The 17,261-nt window shown below is 55.9% G+C and overlaps 6 protein-coding genes across 6 annotated transcripts; 5 read left to right on the top strand and 1 right to left on the bottom strand.

Annotated features, from left to right (window-relative positions):
* Nucleotides 1–2,037: 2,037 nt before the first annotated feature.
* On the top strand, nucleotides 2,038–2,775 carry BBA_01157 (CCAAT-binding complex subunit HAP2; the record flags this gene model as incomplete). The annotated part of the gene is made up of 1 exon (XM_008596254.1): nucleotides 2,038–2,775. The coding sequence occupies one exon, from the start codon at nucleotides 2,038–2,040 to the stop codon at nucleotides 2,773–2,775; it is 738 nt and encodes a 245-aa protein (XP_008594476.1).
* A 1,451-nt stretch (nucleotides 2,776–4,226) lies between these two features.
* Nucleotides 4,227–5,452, top strand: BBA_01156 (phosphotransferase enzyme family protein; the record flags this gene model as incomplete). The annotated part of the gene is made up of 3 exons (XM_008596253.1): nucleotides 4,227–4,325; nucleotides 4,380–4,996; nucleotides 5,068–5,452. 3 exons carry the CDS (start codon nucleotides 4,227–4,229, stop codon nucleotides 5,450–5,452), a joined length of 1,101 nt encoding a protein of 366 aa, XP_008594475.1.
* A 577-nt stretch (nucleotides 5,453–6,029) lies between these two features.
* BBA_01155 (nonselective cation channel) lies at nucleotides 6,030–8,402 on the top strand (the record flags this gene model as incomplete). The annotated part of the gene is made up of 2 exons (XM_008596252.1): nucleotides 6,030–6,330; nucleotides 6,415–8,402. The coding sequence occupies 2 exons, from the start codon at nucleotides 6,030–6,032 to the stop codon at nucleotides 8,400–8,402; spliced, it is 2,289 nt and encodes a 762-aa protein (XP_008594474.1).
* Nucleotides 8,403–8,607: 205 nt separating this feature from the next.
* BBA_01154 (serine/threonine-protein kinase nak1) lies at nucleotides 8,608–11,544 on the top strand (the record flags this gene model as incomplete). Its single annotated transcript, XM_008596251.1, has 1 exon — nucleotides 8,608–11,544. One exon carries the CDS (start codon nucleotides 8,608–8,610, stop codon nucleotides 11,542–11,544), a length of 2,937 nt encoding a protein of 978 aa, XP_008594473.1.
* Nucleotides 11,545–11,888: 344 nt separating this feature from the next.
* BBA_01153 (telomere length regulation protein) lies at nucleotides 11,889–14,870 on the bottom strand (the record flags this gene model as incomplete). Its single annotated transcript, XM_008596250.1, has 1 exon — nucleotides 11,889–14,870. One exon carries the CDS (start codon nucleotides 14,868–14,870, stop codon nucleotides 11,889–11,891), a length of 2,982 nt encoding a protein of 993 aa, XP_008594472.1.
* A 718-nt stretch (nucleotides 14,871–15,588) lies between these two features.
* On the top strand, nucleotides 15,589–17,145 carry BBA_01152 (ThiF family protein; the record flags this gene model as incomplete). Its single annotated transcript, XM_008596249.1, has 4 exons — nucleotides 15,589–15,635; nucleotides 15,709–15,807; nucleotides 15,930–16,009; nucleotides 16,079–17,145. The coding sequence occupies 4 exons, from the start codon at nucleotides 15,589–15,591 to the stop codon at nucleotides 17,143–17,145; spliced, it is 1,293 nt and encodes a 430-aa protein (XP_008594471.1).
* Between the last annotated feature and the right edge of the window lie 116 nt (nucleotides 17,146–17,261).

Raw genomic sequence — 17,261 nt, 5'->3', positions numbered from 1 at the left:
ATCAAAGCTGCCTGAGGTGCTGAGCAACAGCACTGGCACTGGGCTGGATTCCAAGAGTTGGTGTCGGCAGCTACGGGCGCCGTGCAGTGTTTTGGAGCATCGAGAGAGTGATGCGTAATCGTTGCTTGTGAGTTGCCAGTTGCTTCCTTGATTCGCTCCTGATTTTTGGACGAGTTTCATTCCTTGGTTATTCTTTTTGATTTTGTGTTTGCGCCGTGACCGGTCTCCGCCCCCCTCTCTCGACAGTTTCCGCTGCGGGCAAGTGATTCCGCGCTGCGCAGGCAGAGCTCGGCAATGCGCCGGCTTGAGTGCGGCGTGGGTGTGGAAGCTCCGAGGTGGGCAGCTCGCAGCTGGAAATAGGCAGCTGGCAACAAAGAGCTTATAATGCCGTTTTGGAGACTGGTCGAGTCATCGCATACTCAGCCTCAACATCAACAAAATTCACAAAAAAAGAAAAAGAAAAACAACAACACTGCATCAAAAGCTACATGAACTGACGAGAATATTACAGCTCTCAACCCTCCGCGGCAACCCGATTCCTTGCCTCTCTTTTTCTTGCTGCCCCCCTGCTAGTACCATCTGCAGCCCACCGTGCCCGCTGAAACCTCAAAACCTACTCGCTCCTTTCACTCTTCACGCACCAACCACCTTCTTCCATCCGCTAACCGGCCCCCTCCCAGCCCAGCAAATCAGCTTCGTGCGCCGCGTCTTTTCTCAAGGCCATCGCATCTTCGCGATACAAGAGGCCTATCATCGTCTTTGTCGCTGCCTTGCTTCTCCTTTCCATTGGATCATTCTCTATTGTCAGCTGACACGGCGCGTCTGCGGCGTCTCCTTGATCTACCCTCGACATTACCAACTCCATCCTCGAATTCCAGCAAATCACGCTTTTTTCCTGCCTTTTTTTGAACGTGAGCCGCTGCGACGCGCGAATCTACGGCCCAACATCCGACCGTCGCACAGCTTCAAGGTGAGCTTTTGCCCTTTTTGTTATATTCGTGCGACCCTCTTCAAGCCGTTCAACGACTCTGCCGAATTCCATCATCTTCACACTTTGACTCCATCCTCTCCCTCTCTCTTTTCTCTGGCCTCGCTTCGCGCCGCGCACTTGGCCTGCGCGCTTTTCCTGGCCTTGTTGCAAGCGGTCCAACACAATAGAAGCTCACAGTTGCGCCTCACCCCAGCCCTTGCACCCTCTTCGTCTGGTCTTGTCCGTCAATAATTGTACAGCGCTGTTGTGTAAGTTCCTGGCTTTGCACGACGTGACCTCACCACCGTTTGTACGGCCTTTGCGCACAGCCCGTCCTGGCGCCGTTGGCACCGCCGGCCCCCGAGGAAGTCGACTCGCTCGTTAGCCTACTCGATGCAACCTCGCTGCACGAGCACCTCTTGTTGCGACAAGATCATGCCGCGTCGAGCATCGCCAGGGCTGCCCTTCCCCGGCCACATGCGCTGCACAATTCTTTCCCTTCATCGCCTGTCTTAGCTGCGGATGAGCACCTGGCGCGCCTTTGTGCTTATTGGGCCAACAAGCGGCCCAATGCCACCATCCTTTGCATCGGGCCTCCTTGCACCCTGGCCCAAGCTGCGCCGGTTTCCCATCGCCATTTCAACCCCTCCCGCTCCTGAAAGCGTGCTTGACCTTCCCCCGCCGTCCTGCAGTGCCTCTCACCTCTGCACCACCTTTGCCAGCGCATCAATAGGAGGGGCACCACCACCACCACCGCCACAACCCGCTAGCAACACCTTGGGCAATGCCATCGCAAACCATCGACGCGTTCGCTGTCTTGCTATCTGTGCCTAACCACCGATTCCGTCATGTAACTCGCTAACCTGCTCGCCGTTTGTAGATTTGTGCGCTTTCTTGGTACTCTATCTAGCCACACGCCACCAGCAGCGCCTCATATACCGCCGCCCTCTACTCCCGAAGTAGCCGCTGCGTCGACAAGTCGCACAATCGATCTTAGTCGTACATCCACCTGCTGTGTCAACACACGAGATCGGTCCAAGTTTTGGTCCAAGCTCCAAACCCACAACATGTATCAACCTCAATATGGCGTGCCACAACAAGGCATGCAGCCAGTCGCCTACAACATGAACGGCATTCAAGCTGCCGCCATGGCTGCCACTGCCGCCGCATCTGGCTCAAATTACCCCTACATGCACTCCGACCCCAGCATGCCTCACACTTCTCCTCGAATGGGAGGCAAAAAGGATGGCCGTCCCTCTCCTCGAATGAATAATCAAATACCGCGCCGAGTCAGCCAGTCTGGAGTCCCCAATCCGCAAGCCATGATGGGCCGGCCCGGTGTCCCTCAGGCGCAAATGACCATGGCTCATCCGCAGTCCCCCGAAATGCCTGCCAGTGGCGTCGAAGAGTCGCCGCTCTACGTCAATGCGAAGCAATTTCACCGAATTCTGAAACGTCGCGTCGCGCGCCAAAGACTCGAGGAACAGCTGCGACTAACTTCCAAGGGAAGACGACCCTACCTCCACGAGTCACGCCACAACCACGCTATGCGGAGACCTCGTGGACCCGGTGGTCGCTTCCTGACGACAGAAGAGGTTGCTGCCCTCGAAAAGGATGGAAAAGGTCCAGAGGATAGCCCTGAAGAAGCCGAAGGGGATGCGGATGAGGCCAAAGAACCTAGTGGTGCAGGCGCTGGTGCTAAGCGCAAGTCAGAATCCGCACCGGATGGGCAAAGCAAGAAGCCTCGAAAAAATGATGCTGCAGGGGAGGAGAGTGCTAGAGGCGCAGCAGAAAGCAGCCGATGAACCGGCTGTACGTGACAACCAGATACGTGCCTGGACTTGTTGCACGTACTTGTGACGATTTATGAATGCTGCAGGGAGGCCATCAATCTTTTGCTCAGCCTCATGTTCTTTCCATCGTTTCTTTTGTCTACAGACCAGCATTTCGGCAACCCGCAGATTTCGTGGCATATGGAATACACCTGCTACCGGAAAGCCCGAAACGACTTATTGGCTGGTTTATCGTTGCCAGGTCTTTCGATTTGCTTACACTGCCCGCGCACGAACTCTGGCTAGGCGTACTGGGACTTTTTCTTGGTTCACGGTGACTGGATATGGGCTACGGTATCGTGTTGGATGCAAAATCTTGTGTGAACTGCGTGTCCCACAGGTTGGCGAATGGATGGGATGTTTGGGGCTTTGATGCGAAGGATACCCTCCTATTTATCTTACCGTGTTTTGTTGGCCCGGATTCGGAAATGTGACTTGGCATTACCGGGACTGGAGCAAACAGAGACGGCCATGTTTTGGGCGGCCAGAAAATGAAGAACGGAGGAGAGAAACAGAACTTGCAAAGAGTGATGGGCAACGAGGACGGAATTGGAATGGCCGCTTCATAAGCGCAGGGAAACGACGGAGCAATTGTTGAGTGCCGGCCAACTCACATGAACTATCTTCTTATCGACTTGATTTTGCGTTTGAGCAATGGGAACTTGATTTTTTTGTTTGGGTGGCGGGTTTTAGAAAGCAATGGCTGGTTTGGTCCGTCACCGGATACACGCCTCGGAAAGGACACTACCTACCTAGTTACTTGATCTTTTTGTGAAATTGACTCTGTGTACTTTGACTAGGTCTCGGCCTGAATAGATGCCAAATGTTGTATTTTGTGAGGATGTCCATGGTACAGTACAAGTTGGTGCCAGAATGTTGTACTGTGCGAGACCTGGCATAGTGGCTTCCGTCTCGGACATTACAGCAACATGATATTGATAAGCTCCCTGTGCTATTACATGATGCAATTTAACACGCAGGACGTATTGAGTGTGAGGGTGTGGGGAGACGGACTTTTTGCAGAATTCACCGGCTCTTGTTATAGGTAGGCTTTTGGGTACGGCTAAACAGGATTCGGGGCCGCAGTGCGTTGCAATCTGGGGGAAGTTGTGGGGCCAAATGGCTTCCCGCGGAGAGGCCAGGAGCCTCGGCTGCCTTCTCCAATTACCTTGGACTGGCCGCGCGAGCTCATTTTGACTCCGACATCATTTCTGCAAGGCTCTTGTCGTCGATTGCTACCTCGGTGGTGCTCCTTTGATATCTTTGACGCACCTAGCAAGCCGCCGTACGAAGCAGAGGCTGCACGTGAAAGTAACGGCTATCCGCACGAGTAGAGAGAGTCTCTCATCACGCCCACCCCGCCTTGTCCGACTTGAATCTCGCATCTGACCATCTTCTTCTGTCCCGCAGGGCCTTTGGACACCATGGCGGGCAAAATCAGACAACCAATTGACGAAAAGGCATTTGCCAAGTACGTGGATGAGAATGTGCCTGAGATCAAAACGCCACTGCAGCTCAAGCAGGTATGTCTCACTCAGCCTCATGGAGGTGTGCTCATAGCTGACGCGCCCGTTCAGTTTGGCTTTGGCCAGTCCAACCCGACGTACCAAATCACCGACGCCGTCGGGGGCAAATTTGTGATGCGCAAGAAGCCGCCGGGCAAGCTAATCTCCAAGACGGCACACCGCGTCGACCGCGAGTACCGCATCATCCACGCGCTGCGCGACACGGATATTGCGGTGCCCAAGGCGTACGCGCTGTGCGAAGACGAGGCCATCATCGGCACGCCGTTTTACATCATGGAGTTTCTAGACGGCCGCATCTTTGAGGACTTTACCATGCCAGGCGTCGGCGCCGAGGAGCGCACGGCACTGTGGAGGGCGGCTATTGAGACGCTTGCGCGCTTCCACAGCGTCGACTTTCGCAAAGTCGGCCTCGAGAGCTTTGGCAAGCACAAGGGGTTTTATAGCAGACAGGTGCAGACGTGGACGACTATTTGCGAGATGCAGGCTCAAGTCGCCGACGTCGAGACCAAGGAGCCGGTCGGCCAGCTGCCGCACTTTGAGGAGATTATGGCCTTTTTCAGCGACGTCAAGCAGCAGCCCAAGGACAGGGCGACACTTATCCACGGCGACTACAAGATAGACAACATTATTTTCCACAAGACGGAGCCGCGCATTATCGGTATTCTAGAGTGAGTATCGCCCAACGCCCTTGTTCTGGCGTATCCAATGATGATTGCTAATCGAGCATTCGCCATAATAGCTGGGAAATGGCCACCATCGGCCACCCGCTCTCCGACGTCTGCAACTTTCTCACGCAGTTCTACCTGGCGCGGGCCTCGGGCGGCGCGCACGCCGAGACGGCCGCCTTTTTGCCTGGCAAGACGCCCGGCCTGCCGCAGCCTGACCAGATCATCCAGTGGTACGCCGCGGCCTCGGGCTACGACCCGCTGCCGGAGCTCAACTGGGGCGCGGCCTTTAGCCTGTACAAGATCGCGGGCGTCCTGCAGGGCATCGCCGCGCGCTACGCGGTGCGGCAGGCCAGCAGCGCCCAGGCGCAGGCGTACGCGGCTGGTCGGATACCCATGGCTGAGTTTGGGTGGCAGCTCGCGGAACTGGCGCAAAAGGGAGACAAACCGCGCTTGTAAAATGCCGAGATAGCAATTCTTGTAAAAGGTGATTGAAGAGACACAAAGACAGTTAGTGATGAAGTGTGATTAATAAAATGACCATTTTGCGCTGCCAGTGAACCAGAATTATTGCAGATTGCCAAGTCATGCAAGGACGAGATGCGATCGATGATCAAGCTACAGTGGGTGTACTGGATGGGTGGACTGGACGTGCGCCACTGACGACGAAACCACGACCGCCACACCACAGCGGTCTCGGCCTCGACTTCACCAGCGCCAAGTTTCATCCCGTTGACCCACGCATCTGCAATCAGTCCTCGGGCGTGCCTCCAACTTATGCCAAGCTTACTCGTGCAGCTTCATCGCCCATCAAGGACTCGCTTCTCATCCTATTACGCACTTCAATATGCTATTTGTAGCCGAGACGTAAACGGCGGCATCTAGTGCTTGTCGATTCTTCGGACCTAGATTACGACACGACTGGAGAGCTGCGGCCGATCCCAAAACCACCATCGATCCTTCTCCCGAGTCACGCATAATCCGGTTCCCACATTGATCAAAGGGAAAAAAAAAAAAAAAAAAAGAAAAACACAGCATGACGCAACGACCGACGCGGCGACATGTTACGCTGCCGCCGTCGCCCGAGGAGGAGCAGCGCCGGCCGCTGCTCCGCCGAATGTACACTGACCACGGCGACGATGATGGTCTCTACAGCTGCGTCACCAACCCGCACAGCCACCTGCCCGTGTACACGACGATTCACCGTATAAGGCGCGACATTACCAGCGTCGTCGAAGACTACCTGAGTCTGGAGCAGCTGCGCGATGTGCGCATCAACATTACCGTCGTGCGGCCGCTCGTCGACAAGTTTTACGAGCTGGACGATCTCTCGATCGGTACGTTTTACCTGGGGATATCAGACAGATAAGAAAGAATCACAGGAAGGACGAGGCTAATGGATGGCACATCGTGAAAAACAGTGTACTGCCTGCTGGTGAACCGCGCCCAGTTCCTCGACGAGGAGTCGTACTCGAGCAATCGCCAAAATGTCAATTGGACGCGCGCCACGCTTTGCGAAATTATCGCCACACGCATCCTGCGACGCTTTGGCGAGGACCACGACGGCAGCGAGGGACTGCTGTTTCTCGCGCACGTCCTCGTTGCCGGCTTCGACCCGTACCAGAACGCGCCGGCGGCGACGCGCGCCGCGGCCGAGCGGCGCATATGGCGCGGCTATCACCGCACGCTGCCCTCGCTCGAGGTGGCCATTCTGACGGAGAGCAAGCACTTTCTCAGCTCGACGACGTGCCAAAAGGTCGTTGCCGCCATCTACGACGGCCGCATCATCTACACGCCCTCGACCCAGTGGGACATAATCCCCGACCATTACAAGCGCAAGCCAATCTCGCTCTACGACCCGCGCGGCTCACCGCTGCTGAACCAGTACCGTTTGATTGTACCCCGCACGAGGACCATTCTCGAGTCGATTCAGTTTGCCATTCTGCTGTCCCTCTACACGGCGCTCATGGTGATGCGCGAAAAGGACAAGCTGACCGTGACCGAGTGCCTCTTTGCCGTGTATGCCTTTGGATGGGGGCTAGATCAGTTTGCGACGCTGATTGCCCACGGATGGAACGTGTACACGCAGAATCTCTGGTCGTTTTTGGACGTTGGCTTCGTCTTCATCTACAGCGTATACCTCATCCTGCGGGTGCACAGCTTCCGCACTGGACTTCCGGGCCCGGGCGAGCAGTCGTTTGATGTTCTCGCTCTCGCTGCGCCATTGCTGGTGCCCCGGCTGGCCTTTACCCTGCTCTCGGACAATCTCGTCTTCCTGTCTTTGCGTTCCATGATGGCAGATTTCTTTCTTCTCACAGCGCTCTCGGCCTGGTGCTTTTTTGGATTCTTGCTGTCGCTGCTGTGGCTCGGAGAGGGTGCGCATCCCTGGCTCACCATTTCCAAATGGATGATTTTCATCTGGTTCGGCCTCGACGGAACCGGTATTCAGAGGTCGGCCGAGTTTCACTGGTTGCTGGGGCCGAGCCTTATGGTGGCTTTTGCCTTTCTCGGCAACACGCTGTTCCTGACGATTCTCGTCTCGATGCTCTCCAACACGTTTAGCATCATCTCGGCCAACGCCACCGCCGAGATACAGTTTCGACGAGCAGTGCTCACTCTTGAGGGCGTTAAGGCGGATGCCATCTTTGCCTACCAACCGCCGTTCAATATCTTGGCCGTCTTCATCTTTCTCCCGCTCAAATTCATTGTGAGCCCGCGCTGGTTCCACAAGATCCACGTGGCCGCCGTGCGTCTCGTCAATCTGCCACTCCTCCTCATCATCGCCGTCGCCGAGCGCCGCGTCACCTGGGACCACCACGACTACAAGTACAATCCGGGCGGCGATGAGACGGCCAAGGGGCACGGTAAGTGGTTCTGGCAAAAGTGGCAGCTGTCCGCCGGCCGCTACATCCGGTCCGTCTTTGACGAGCCGCCGCCTGACGATGTGCGCGACGACATTACCGTCGATGACCCCATGACGCGCCACCTCATCCGGCGGCAGTTTACGCGCCAAAACACGACGGGCAGCATCGAGGTGCGGAAGCCGTCGCGTAGGGACTCGACGTTTCCGGGGATCCGCAGGAAGCTGCGCGGCTCCTTCTCGGCGGCCGAACAGGAGTCGGAGAGCCTCGAGGACCGCCTGCGGGCCATGGAAAAGGCCGTGTCGCGCGTGGAGACGATGCTCGCTAGGCTGGTGCCGGATACGCAGGTTGGCGACGACGAGGCGGAAGAGGGAGGGCAGGAGGAGCGCGAGCTGGAGCAGGAGCAGGAACAGGAGCAAGAGCAGGAGCAGGAGGCTGAGGATGGGGCTCTGGATGAGTCTGCAATTGATGCCACATCGGAGGAGAGCTTTGCGGCCTCGAGCAAGGATGGAGACGGATTCGCGTTGGAGAACACCTTTAGACGCTGAGGGTTTGAGTTGTAAATATTTCGAGTTGAAACATATATACGAAAATATGATAGACGGCCACGTTGCGCAAATTGGAGCTCATTGCCACCTACTATCTATGTATGTAGATACCTATTCGTGTTCATGTTGGTGTCCGTCAAGCGCAGGCATTGCAATGTGGCGCATCCACTGTATTGGCCCCTGTAAGCCAAGCAATTTAGCGCCCATGGCCACCTCTTCAATGCCCTTTTTAGCGGCTTCTAGTGACATCAGTGCTACCCCGGCTAAACCTCGCCATTGGTCGCGTAGCATTATCCCTCTCCTGGTTCTGATACTTTACCTCCGTGTCCTTCACTGCTACAAACGGCAGAACGACTGTTCAGACTTTGACCGATCCCAAGAGGCGGGCATCTCTATTCAAACGTCCGGCAGTAATGATGTGAGCCGCGCACACTACCTCTACTGCATATTTGAGCACCGTCCGCGCCATTGGTCTCAGTGCCTACCCAAGGCCCGCCCAACTCGCACCATGATGGCCTCACTGCAGGTCCGCGGCCCGGACTACTCGGCCACCAAGCAAAAGGCGTTTGAGGATGCCAAGAAGATGCAAAAAGCAGTCATTGAGTCCTGCAACAAGTCCGGAAAGGAGATTCCCCAGTATCAGCTGTCTGAGCTCATTGGCAAGGGCAGCTTTGGCCGTGTCTACAAGGCCAAGTCTCTCGCCTCGGGGCGCCTCGTCGCCATCAAAATCATCGACATTGAGGAGAGCGACACGGTCAATCCCAAATTGGCCGACACGTACAGCGATCTGCTCAAGGAAATCAGCGCGCTGCAGCGACTTAGCGACAGCGGCGCCAAGAACATCAACCATGTCCTCGAAGCACTGCCTGTCGGGCAGTCCATGTGGATGGTGACCGAGTACTGCGCCGGAGGCAGCGTCGCCACGCTCATGAGACCAACTGCACCTGGAGGCCTGCAGGAGAAGTGGATCATTCCCATCCTTCGCGAGGTCGCCGAGGCCATTCACTGGGTGCACAGCCAGGGCATTATTCACCGAGATCTCAAGTGCGCCAATGTTCTCATCACCGAGGTTGGCGACGTGCAGCTTTGCGATTTTGGAGTTGCCGGCGTTATCGAGACCAAGTTTGACAAACGAACAACTTTTATTGGCACACCTCACTGGATGGCGCCTGAACTTTTTGATGAGCAAGCGTCGTATGGTGTTGAAGTCGACATTTGGGCTTTTGGTTCCATGGTCTATGAAATTGCCTCTGGTCTACCTCCAAACGTGGCTTTTGGAATGGATTTCTCCAAACTAGGCACACATTTAAAGCAGCATTGCCCCCGTCTAGAAGGGGAGTACTCTGCGGGTCTTAAAGATCTAGTTGCATACTGTTTGCAGCATGACCCGAGCAAGCGGCCAACTGTTGAGCAAATACAACGCCACAGATATATATTGAACACTGAGAAGGAATATCCCACAACAAGCCTCGCACACTTGGTCCGGGCTTTCAAGCTCTGGGAGGCTCAGGGTGGCGACCGTCGGTCACTCTTCTCAGCCGGCGGCGCACAGGGTCTGGCCGACCTTTCACCCGCCGCCATGGCAAACGAGGATTGGAACTTTAGCACAACAGCAGCCTTTGATCAGCAGGTTCTGAACGACGGCGACGCGCAGGATGTGTACGATGTGTACGGGTCAGACGTCGAGTACGCACAACTCGAATTCGACACGGCCAAGCCGCAGAAGCCAAAGTCGAGGCGCCGGCCACCTCCACAACAGCTTGCTGCGTTCAAAGCGCCCCTAGAAAAGATTTTCGATCCAAACACACTATCTAACTATGAGGACAATTCAAGAGCATACTATGGACGAATGTTCCAGCCGCCACCTCCACAGCCAGCGACAGGGGTTGTTGGCAACGGATCAGACTTGCCATTGCGAGACGATAGTGTGCAGGCAACGGACGTGCGAGAATCCCTCATCGATCTGGATGCTTCGCTACATGGGAGCGACCTATCGCAATTTGTCGACATGACCACTATGCGTGCTGGTGAGGCGCGGCCCGGCGACTCACGCGTATCTCTCGACTACGAATTCATTGACTCTCATTACACTCCAGGCCCTCTCAGCGACCCTGCCGACCTCGGCGCTAACAACCGGAGGACGCAAGACTGGAAGTTCCCAACCATGGCCGCGCCGCCTGCATCGGCCAACCCCGAAGTGTTTCGCTTCCCCTTCAACAATGTCCCTGCCGCGCCCGACTCGGGCGGCAGCGGGCGACCAGCGCTGGTACACCGCCCGACAGAGCCCGTCCTACCCTCTGCCGGCTTCCACGACATGGCCGTAGGCGTGCACGGGCACTTTGACAACCGCGCCTCGGTCGGCTCGCTGATTGACCTCGACATGAGCTTCGCCGACCCCGTCATGGACGCCACGCGGCCCTCGACGTCGCACTCAGACGTGGGCTCCATGAGCGGCTCCGAGATGGGCGGGCCCAACAACAACCCCTTTGAGCTGGAGAAGCACGCCTCGCTGTACACGATGCCCGCCGGCTCGACGCGCGAGCCCTCCATCTACGTCTCCGACGGCTCCGAGTTTTCCTTCACCGGCGGCCACGAGTCGATTACTACCGTCGACGACCGCTTCAGCATGCACAAGCGCGAAGCCTCTACCTCGAGCGACCGGCCGACCGCCAACGGTAGCGGCGGCAGCGGCAGTATGAGCACTAGTGCAAGGCCCTACTCCCTAAGTGACTTTGCCGACACGGAACCCGAGTCCACGACGCCTCCACCGCAGACGGCTCTCGTCAGACCCCAACAAACCGGTGGCGGCGGCGGCTTCCCGTCCTCGCACTTTCAGCCGGCCGCACCGCCGCTGCCGCAGCCGGCGCCGCAACAGCAGCAGCAGCAGCAGCAGCGTCAAGAGCAGCGCACCCTCTCGCAAAGCTCACTGACCGACTCGACGTCAGGGCTTCCCGCGCTGCCCGACGCCCCTGCACCGCAGGTGCTACAGGGGCAGGCCCATACCGACGCCGTCAAGTACGAGCTACGTCGCATGGCCATGAGCCTCGGCGACCACTTAAACTTTGCCAACAATTACCTTGCTGGCCTTCCCATCCGACGCGGCAGCACAATACGTTTGGAACCCTCTCGTGAGGCGTCGTAGATGGTTCGAGTCTGCGTGTCACTAGGCACGTACGTCTACTACCCCTCCATGTACAAGTATCAAGAGCGTCTATTTTATCAACGGCCATTGTTTATGTATTGGTTCGGGCGTTCTATATTCGAGTTTAGTTTGGCTGAATCGGGCCATGTAGGTGGCAAGGCATTATCGCTGGGTGATGAGCAATCGAAACGTGATGAGAAACAAGTGGTGAAATGACACTGCAGATGAGAAATGTATCACAATATGGACATGCACAGAGATGAATAGTGATGGTAGTATTATTTACCCTGACATAAACAAAAAACACGGCAAGCCAACATATTGGTTGTCCAGTGCTTCCTGCTTCATGAAAAGGTTGCCATATCCCCCATCAGTAGCGCCTGATACTTTTCCATTGCCTCGCCCAGCGTCATGAGCACGCCGGCCGCGAGCATTTTGACATCGCTCTCCTCGCCGTCGCCGCCGCCGCGGACGCGCTCAAAGACGCCGCCGACCCATTCGCGCGTCTCGAAAACGGCCCTGCCGTGGTCCTCGCACAGCCGGCGCATGCCGCCGACGCTGTCAGCATTCGCCTGCAGCAGCGCCGCCAGGGCGACGAGCCATCCGCGCAGCGTGGCGAGACCTGCCTCGAGAACGCGCACGCGCGCCCCGAGCAGCAGATCCCAGAGCTCGGTTGTCATCTGCGGAAGCGCGAGCGTCGCGGGGCCCGCGGCGCCGACAACGACGCCGAGCGTCTGCAGGTACAGCGCAAGCAGGGCGGGGTGCAGCACGACGGCAGCGCTGTGACTGCGCAGGGCGGCCTGGAAGTATGCGGTGAGGGGTGCGAAGAAGAACTGCGCGAGGAGGGACGCGGTGATGTTGGGGACGGCGCGCGCGCGGGGCCGGGCCATGCTCGTGTTGCGACGTGTGTACCGCGCGGTGAAGCTCTGCAGCTTGAGCACGTCTGGGCCGGCAGCCGAGTCAGCGGCCGTGGCGGCGAGCGGTGCGAGAAAGTCGGCGGTGAGCGCCTGCGACATGGCCTCGATGGCGTTGGGGGGCAGTGCCTTGAGGTGGCCGCCACCCGCCGCCGACTCCATCATCGTCTGGTCCACGCGAGCGCCGTTCATGTACAACTTCTGCAGCTTTTCCGGCAGCTGCTTCGAGGGAAAATTGGCGGGCGAGGTAAAAGTGCCCGTGTCGAACCCCGCCACTTCCCTGGCGGAGAGGCCGATGGCGATGAGGATGGCAGTGCGTTGCGACAGGCTGTAGTCGCCTTCGAAAAAAGTCTTTACAAACCAGGGCGCCATGCTTCGGGGCTGCGCGACCATGAGAGCGACCATGCCTTGGAGCTGCGTTTCGCTGAAATCTTGCATCTCAAACTTGTCTTGCAGGCCAACGAGGATGCTGGCCAGCTCCTCCGCATGATCCCTGACTTCTGTGCCGTAGTTTGCCTTTCGTCGAATGAGCGTGGGCGCTGTCTGAAGCGCGAGCTTTTGCTTGTCATAGTTTTCGGCGTCTCTAAAGTAGGTGATGAGGTCGCGGATATATACAGGTGCTTTGACCTTGTTGCGCTGCACAAGCTCTGCATCGGAGTCGGAGTCTTCGGGGTCAGAACCTTTAGTATAAGGTACCAAGTCGTCGTTTTCGTCTTCAGAGGAATTCAATTCCTCAATGATTGCTTTGGGTAGTCGCTCAGCTGCCGAGGTCTTTGGTGCTGGCTTCCTCTTTTTCGGCTTCACTATTTGCTTTTGCAACGGAGTGGGCGACGAAGTAAGCTCGATTGATGGAGGAGCTTCGCACAAGTCATTGAAAGGACCAACAGAGTCCGAGATGCTGGTCAGGGATTTGAGAGCTTCGATTTCTTCAGTCTCCATTTCTTCCATGTGAAAGTCGAGCTTGTTCTTGCCCTTGTCAACTAGAGAAGACAGCGACTCTCCAACAACCATGCCAAGAATCCGAGTCATCTCTTGAGTGGATGCAATACGATTCGAGATGCTGCTCATGTAAGCGCCAGATTTGACAAGCATAGTGAGCCTGATAGGAGAAAGTCGTGAGACGTATCCAGCGCTAAGCAGCAGGATCTGGGTGTGGACCTCTTGCTGTAGGATGGCGGCATGCTTAATGTATAGTTGATCGCCGAATTGGTTGAGGCTCTTCTCAAGAACTGAAGTGATTGTGTCCTTATCTGTTGCTAGAGCTGCTAAGACAGCACGGCGGATACCGATGTTGTCGCCCAAGCCGGCGCCCGATGATGCCGTGCACCAGGACACCAGGAATGATCTCCTTGTTGAATCATCTTGGATGAGTGTATTGATAATTCCAGCCACGGAAGAAACTATCTTATTCTCTGAAGCTTCATGGATAGAGATGGAGCTCAGAAATCTTTGCGCCAGGTAGTCCAGTAAGATCTGCATGACCTTCTTAAATGTTGCAGGTTGCTGGAAGCAGACGTGTATGAAGGTGGCAGGATTTGAGTCGGAGCGAAGCAAAAGCTCATCGACGAGTAATTTGACCAAGCCGTTTTGGTAGCCCAAAGACATAGCTCTTTGCATGACATCAGAGCAAGATCGAAATTCTAGATCCGTTGAAGCTACTTTTGCCCAGGACGCGATGTTGGTGGCAATCCATCTGACGTATTCTGGACCATCGGCAATATATTTGGTCGTGTCTTTCAGTTTGTCGAGTCCAATAAGATTCGAAGCCTCTGAAGCAACTGAAAGCACGCGGCTGCTCGCTAGCAAGCTGTACAAAGTCTGTGACTGACTTTTTCTCATTGCAGCATCGGGCAGCTTTTGTACCGAAGCAATCCATATTCGACGAATAGAATCAGGTCCTCTGAGAAGAGAGGCTAGTACATCCAGAATTATCGAAAGATGAAGATGAATGTCTTGTGACGATAAATCCTTCCTCCTGTTTCGAGCCTCGGCCAAGAGAGCGTTAATATGAGAGACAATGGCCTTGAGACCTGTGAGGTTGCTGAAAAAACGCAACAATAGGCCAGCATCGCTGTCTTCTGAGACGGAGCCATCAGGTGAAGGCGTTGAAGATTCTAGCAGGAGAGTCCAATAGTTGGGAGTGATTTCGGTGACGAGAAGATGGACGACAGCTGCGCTTTGAGGACTAGGACTGTCCGTGACTGTATCCGAATTGTCGCATAAAAATTTGAGAGTCGATAATAGAGAATCGTAGTCTGGCTGATTTTTGAGAGTCTCAATAGCCTCGTTCAAGTTCGTGACGACCACGGGAACATGGCTCTCCTTCAAGGCTGCTGGTGCAAGGTCGACTGGCTCAACCACGTCCCTGCCCTTGAGGTATGTGGTGCTGAGCGGAGTGAGAAAGTCGTCCATAGCGCGCGGTTTCCACTTCAAACAGCGCTACTGTTCTAGAAGATGAGTCATGACAGTTGACCAGCTGACAAGCAAGGACGGACTGTTGAGAGCGGGAAGAAGTAAGCTAGAGGTGTTGCAGTTGTTGCAGTGTTGCAGTGTTGCAGTGTTGCAGTGTTGAAAAGCAGCCGTTGGAATGACGCTACCTATGGACCCCCCATGGGATAGTAGTTGTCTGTAGTAAAAATGCGGATCCACACCTTGATTGATGTGAATTAGTGAATTAGGCCCTATATAAGGTACGGATTACGTTTATACCTTAGGTGCTTAGGTAGGTAGGTAGAAGCCGTCAAACGCCGCCCCACCAACATGTGTCTGCTCATCAACTTGCCACTGTTAGATAGAGCTCGATCACACCTCTGGCCTTTCAAGTGACTGCATGAGAAAAAAAAAAAGACACTAACATCGGGGAAATGCCTGTCGTATACAATCTCACAGTAGAAATGACGTGCATTTGACCTGTACAGTCGCCTTGCCTCACCGGCTGCTTGGGTCAGATACATGGGCCTGCCTGATTAGGTTCCACTGGCGGTCGATTCACTACATGCAGCGGGAGGCAGTTCCCATCAACCTCATCTCAAATCCTGCATCTACATCTACATCATACCCAACACTCTTTGGCAGCCCGCACATTTCTTGTACATTTTGTGACAAGAAAGACCTATTCGAACTGGCACAGATGGCTGCAGACGTGGCAGCTCCGGCCGGGAGTGAGGCAGCGCGATGGTAAGACAGAATGCGCCAAGCTGTTTGCGCCAACACCACCCACGCACCATTACCAAGGCTCACGACAACGCAGGAAGTACATTGACAGAATCCGCAAGGTCGCGGGCCCCTATACCGATCCCGATGCCATCTCAGAACCGTCTCTTCAAATGTTTAGCAACTTCAAGGTCCTGTGAGTACATGACGGACCCCTCACAGGCAATACATCGATTAACCAGTCTTTCAGAGTCATGTATGCATCATCAGCGGCTGCTTCCAGCCCTTGACTCATCTGAGACTAACTGATGCCTTCAGTGGTGCTGGCGGCTTAGGATGTGAAATTCTCAAGAATCTAGCCATGTCCCAATTTAAGGACATACACGTTATAGATATGGGTACGCTTTCTCTTATCTGTTCTCGCCGCCCACTCGCAACAGCAACATCGACTAATACATGCCACGCAGACACGATTGACATTTCTAATCTCAACAGACAGTTCCTTTTCCGCAGCTCCGACGTGGGCAAATACAAGGCCGAAGTGGCCGCGCGCTTCGTCGAGCAGCGCGTTAAAGGCGTCTCCATCACGGCGCACAACGTCCGCATCCAAGATTTCGACGCCAGCTTCTACCAGCAGTTTCAGCTCGTCGTGTGCGGGCTCGACAGCATTGAGGCGCGGCGCTGGATCAACGCCATGCTCGTTTCCATTGCCGACGAGGCCGGCGACGCCGACGGCATCAAACCCCTCGTCGACGGCGGCACCGAGGGCTTCAAGGGCCAGGCCCGCGTCATCCTCCCCACCATTACCTCTTGTATCGAGTGTCAACTCGACATGCACGCCCCGCGTGCCGCCGTTCCGCTCTGCACTCTTGCCGCCATTCCCCGCCAGCCTGAGCACTGCGTCGAGTGGGCTCACGTCATCGCCTGGGACAGCGAGAAGCCCTTTCCCCAGCTAGACAAGGACGACCCAGCGCATGTCTCGTGGCTGTACGAGAAGGCGCTTGCGCGCGCCCAAGAGTTTGGCATCTCCGGCGTCACATACGCTCTCACGCAGGGCACCATCAAGAACATCATCCCCGCCATCGCCTCCACCAACGCCATCATCGCCGCCGCCTGCTGCAATGAGGCCTTCAAGATTGCCACCACGGCAGCGCCTTGCCTCGGCTTCGACAGCAACTACATGATGTACTCGGGCAACGACGGCATCTATACCTACACCTTCAAGCACGAGAAAAAGGACGACTGCCCCGTCTGCGGCAACGAAGCCCGCCCGCTGCCCGTCGACCCCCGCCTCACCCTGCAAGACCTCCTTGACTCGCTCGCCGTCCGCCCCGAGGCCCAGCTTAAGCGACCCTCAATACGCGCCGAGGGAAAGACGTTGTACATGCAGTCCCCCGAGGGCCTCGAGAAGCAGACCCGGCCCAACTTGGGAAAGACGCTCACGGAGCTCGGGCTCGAGGATGGGCAGCAGGTCGTCGTCACAGACACGGCGTATCCACTCGAGTTTAACTTTTTCCTCAAATTCTCGGCGTAGATGGAAACCTGGGGATTTCTATATACAATTAAAACTAACGATTGGCGAGGAGTATATAGGACGGTTTTGGGAAAGCGAGTACTTCTGCATCCTTCATGCTTGGCTTTTTCAAGCAA

The sequence above is a fragment of the Beauveria bassiana genome (assembly GCF_000280675.1).
Source record: "Beauveria bassiana ARSEF 2860 unplaced genomic scaffold BBA_S00002, whole genome shotgun sequence".
Lineage (NCBI taxonomy): Eukaryota > Fungi > Ascomycota > Sordariomycetes > Hypocreales > Cordycipitaceae > Beauveria > Beauveria bassiana.
Note: the sequence above shows the minus strand (reverse complement) of the source record. Positions and strands in the feature narration are given on the sequence as shown.